General features: G+C 47.1%; 1 protein-coding gene across 1 annotated transcript in view; it reads right to left on the bottom strand.

Annotated features, from left to right (window-relative positions):
* Positions 1-200: 200 nt before the first annotated feature.
* Positions 201-4,404, bottom strand: part of Nek2 (NIMA related kinase 2) — a 12,918-nt gene continuing 8,714 nt past the window's right edge. The window contains exons 7-8 of the mRNA XM_021198541.1: positions 3,333-3,458; positions 201-1,784 (exon numbers count right to left, since the gene is read on the bottom strand). Of these exons, the coding sequence (XP_021054200.1) occupies positions 1,564-1,784; positions 3,333-3,458 (347 nt within the window). The 3' untranslated portion in view covers positions 201-1,563. The remainder of the gene's footprint in view (positions 1,785-3,332; positions 3,459-4,404) is intronic.

Genomic DNA, 4,404 nt, shown 5'->3' with positions numbered 1-4,404 from the left:
TAAATAAGATGACTTGTTAATTATAAACAATTGTATCCAATTAAGTTTTTTCTAAAATTCCAGAACATTTAAAACCACATACTTAGCATTTTTTATATACACAGATTTTACTTTGTATTGCTCTGTCAATATCATTATAGACCAAAGGAGAAAGAAAAGGAAGGAAAACCACCGCACTGAGTTTCCAGTTTTACCAGGACTTCCCTGCCGGCAGATTGTCAGGCCCTTCGCAGAGAAGAGACTCACCATACTTTAACATTCCAAGCTGCTACTGAACGGCAAAGTTGCAAGATTGCAGGCATTGCATCTGCAGTTGCAAGAGATCGCAGGTGCTGTAACCGTAAGCAGCCCCTCCAACAGCTTCTACAGCTGCCAGTGCCAACAGTAGAGTTTACAGAAAGCATTAGGAAAGCCAACCTTGGCAAGTCACACATCCGAGCACGCTTGCTATTAGAGCTCCAGAAAGTAAAGACGCGGGATTTGAAAATGTAAGGAGTCCGTGTGTTCGCCATTGCATGCTCTGACCTCCCCTCTCAGACAACAGTACTTGTTGGGGCAACCGAACTCCTTTCTGCTGAGGTCTTCAGGAAACTGTAACAGCAGCCTGGCCCTCACACAGGCGAAGGCACACAGGGCCCTCAACGCACACTGGTACTGTTCTCCTCTGAAGTCGTCTCGAAAGGACTGTGGACAGAGCAAAGGAGACCCGCCTTTTCCCCGGTCGCCTTAAATAGACCAACTTTCTGAAGACAGTTCTCCAACATTAAATGTTTGGGGATTACATGTGTGACTTAAAATATATAGATTCTGAGGCATTTCCGACCATTTGGCTTATACTTGTGGGCACAGACACACTTAACTAATGTCATCAACTGACCTGGAGGTCAGATACAGACAGGGACAGGCCCTGCACACAGCAGGAGAGGGGGCTCAGGGCTTCCAGCAGCCTTCTGTCCCCAGTGCCTGCCTAGGTTTCAGGACAGCAGTGTGCTGAGGGCCAGTGCTACTGAGAGACGCGCAAACCGCGTTCTTAGGTCAAAGCTCCAGCCCTTCCCCCCCCTCCAATTCCAATCTGCAGTTTAACCAGCACAGTGAGCATCCTGGACCCGGAATGCTGGTGAATGGCTTCTCGTCAGGCTGTCAGGCCAGAGGCTGGGTCTCTCCCTGAAACATTACACACTGGTGAGCTCTCACAACACCTCTGACATGCAACCCTGTGGGCCCTGCCACATGCATCCCGTTAGCAGTGAGGTCACATACCCGCTGAAGCCTCACTTGGAAACTGCAATGAAGGCAGTGTCGCTCAGCGCGTGAACCTCTCTGAGTCCTCCAGGTTAAATATTCTTTCCCTAACATTATTTTCTCCTAAGATCTACAGTATCTATAGTGCCCCACCTCATATTCCAAGTAGAAATCACACACAGGGTCAAAGAGGACGAGCCCGTCCTGCAGACCACAAGCAAGCCCAGCGCCGAGCTCACCACACACAGAACCACAGCAGCTGAATACCAATCTCCAGTGGGTTGTCAGTACCAATACTGACCAGCTCCACGCCTTGCTGGCCTAGCGCATGCCCAGGATCTGCCTGCTCTTTAGCTGGTAGTTCTTTTCAATATCAGACAGGGCTTGAGCCCGCAGCTGGGCAGCATGAAGCCTCTTCTTCAGGTCCCTGCACTTGGCCTTGGCAAGGTGGCTCTCAGAAGTCTCACTCCGTGTGGTGTTCTCTTTGCTCTCTCCGTGGAAATGAACCTTCTTCTTCATGACTGAGGATGGAAGATCAAGTTCTTTACAAAGAAAAAGGAAAGGATCTGAGTTACCCGAGATCAATTATATCACACAGATCAAAGAGTTGACCTATCAGCTGATTCCTGTGACATGTTCTCTGGGACAAGTGGAGTTCTAGGCAGGAGGGCTGTGTGTGCGCGGGAACCAGACTCACACTGCCCGTTACTATCACAGCATTGACATCAGCCACAGCTGATTAAAAAAGGACCGACCAGCGTCCAGATTAAGTCCCATGCTATGCGTGTGTATTGCAGTAGTTGATCTTATAGTACATGACTTTACATTTACCCAGTAACTGTAATTCATGACGTTTTAACTCCAATACTGCTGCTTGTCCTCAGGAAGAACAGGATGGCGGTTTAAATCGTGGCCTCATAGGCTCATATATTTGAATGCTTAGTCACCAGGGATTGGCACTAATTGAAAAGGAGGAGGAGGTATGGCCTTGTTGGAGGAAATTCCAGCAGATGGAGATGTAGCTCTCAGCGGCTTCACCAGCACTGCCCCCGCCACCATGCTCCCCACCATGATGGTCATGGACTGAACCTCTGAACTGTGAGCCAGCCCCAGATAAATGCTTTCTCTTGTAAGAACTGCTGGGGTCATGGTGTCTCCTCACAGCAATAGAGCAGTAACTAAGACAAGCAGTGTGTGCTCTTAAATGGTGAGCTCTCTCTCTAGCCAAGCGCCATCCCCTTTCTTTTGGACTGTCTTGAACTCACTATATCTAATAGGCTGGTCTCAAACTCACAACAAATCTCCTGCCTCAGTCTTTCAGGTGCTGGGATAACAGACTTATACCACCATGCCTGTTAAGCCACAGTTTCTACTATGACTGAGGTGTGGCAGTTTTAAAATACCAGGAGTTTTGCTTGAAAACATAGAGAAATATATTTTTGTTCACATAACTGTCTTAGGGTTTCACTGCTGGGAAGAGACACTGTGACAAAGGTGACTCTTACAAAGGACATTTAACTTGGGGCTGGCATACAGGTACAGAGGCTGAGTCTGTCATCATCATCATGGTGCTATGGCAACAGGCAGGCAGGTACTGGAGGAGGAGCTGAGAGTTCTCCATCTTGACTCCAGATAGCAAGGGACTTTCTTCCACGGTGGGCATAGAAGACTTCCACAGCGGCACGCTTCCTCCAACAAGGTCGCACCTCCTAATTGTGCCACTCTCTATAGGTCATTCAAACACATGAGCCTATGGGGCTGTAACTACTCAAACCACAATAGCCAAAGAACAGAATACCTGAGAAGAACTTGAAATGTATAGTTTTGAAAGTGTTTCCATTCCAAAAATTAAATATTTAAGTATCATCCACATCTTTTGGTATGCTGAGTGAAGATGAAATGAAATTGCCATTCCTATCAGGTCTCTCGCCCAGGGACTCAGTCACTGCACCAGCAGAGCCTCAGTCCACTCAGGAGCACAGACTCAATGATGTCACCCTGAGATCTGGGGCTCTAACCCACTCTGGGGGCCACACTGCGGTGCACATCCTCAAGTGAGGTGGAGCTGTGTGCGGAGCTCGTGGGCATACCTGGGCCGCCAGCCAGACACAGGAGCCTATGCTCCTTCAGCAGGCTGTAGTTCTTCATCAGACTCTCGGCTCTGGCCAGTTTGTCCTCTGCAAGCCTCTCTCGAATACAAAGTTCACGTTCCTTCTCTTGGAAAAGGGGATGGAAAAAGAAAAGCAGTGAAAAAGGAGCTCTGACCATAATATCTACGGTAGCCTGGCGATCCTATCTTTCTGTTCTCCCTGCTACCTGCAGGCTGGGAAGTTCCTGTACTGCAGTGGTTCTCAACCTTCCTCATGCTGGGATCCTTTAATACACTGCCTCATGTTGTGGTGACTACAACTATAACACTATTTTTGTTGCTACTTTATAACTTTAACTTTGCTACTGTTACAAATCATAAAATATCTGATATGCAGGGTCTATTTTCATTATTACAAATAAAGCTCAGTGATTAGTCACAAAAATATATAGTCACATATTGTGAAATATTTACTTCTAATTACAATAAATGTAATTTTGTCTTGAAGCACGGTGTGGTATTGGTAATAATCTTTTTTTTGTTTTTTGAGACAAGGTTTTTCCGTATAGCTCTGGCTGTCCTGGAACTCACTTTGTAGACCAGGCTGACCTCAAACTCAGAAATCAGAAATCTGCCTGTCTCTGCCTCCGGAGTGCTGGGATTAAAGGCGTGCGCCACCACGCCCAGCTGGTAATAATCTTAATATAACAACATTGCTACATTTTGCGACAGTACTAGTAAAAACAAACTTTAATGCAAAGGTTGAGGTTGGTGCTTTCTCACCAGATCAGAAATTCTCAGGGCAGTCTATGCAAGGACACAAGTCTGCTCAGTGCCACTGCTGCTGGTTCCTGCTGCTATCCCAACAGGACCAGACTGACTGCTGGCATATCAATACAGTGTCTGCGAGTGGATTGAGAGCCCGCCACTGATGAGTCCTGTGAACTCAACTGCTGACTTCTTGACAACACAAATGAGATTTGCTCCAAAAAACAATTGCTAAACAATCCACTGTCCCTGTTCAGTCAGCTCTCACTGCGTCACTGTTAGCAAGTTCAGTCAGCTCTCACTGC

The sequence above is a fragment of the Mus pahari genome, chromosome 5 (assembly GCF_900095145.1).
Source record: "Mus pahari chromosome 5, PAHARI_EIJ_v1.1, whole genome shotgun sequence".
NCBI classification, from domain to species: domain Eukaryota; kingdom Metazoa; phylum Chordata; class Mammalia; order Rodentia; family Muridae; genus Mus; species Mus pahari.
Note: the sequence above shows the minus strand (reverse complement) of the source record. Positions and strands in the feature narration are given on the sequence as shown.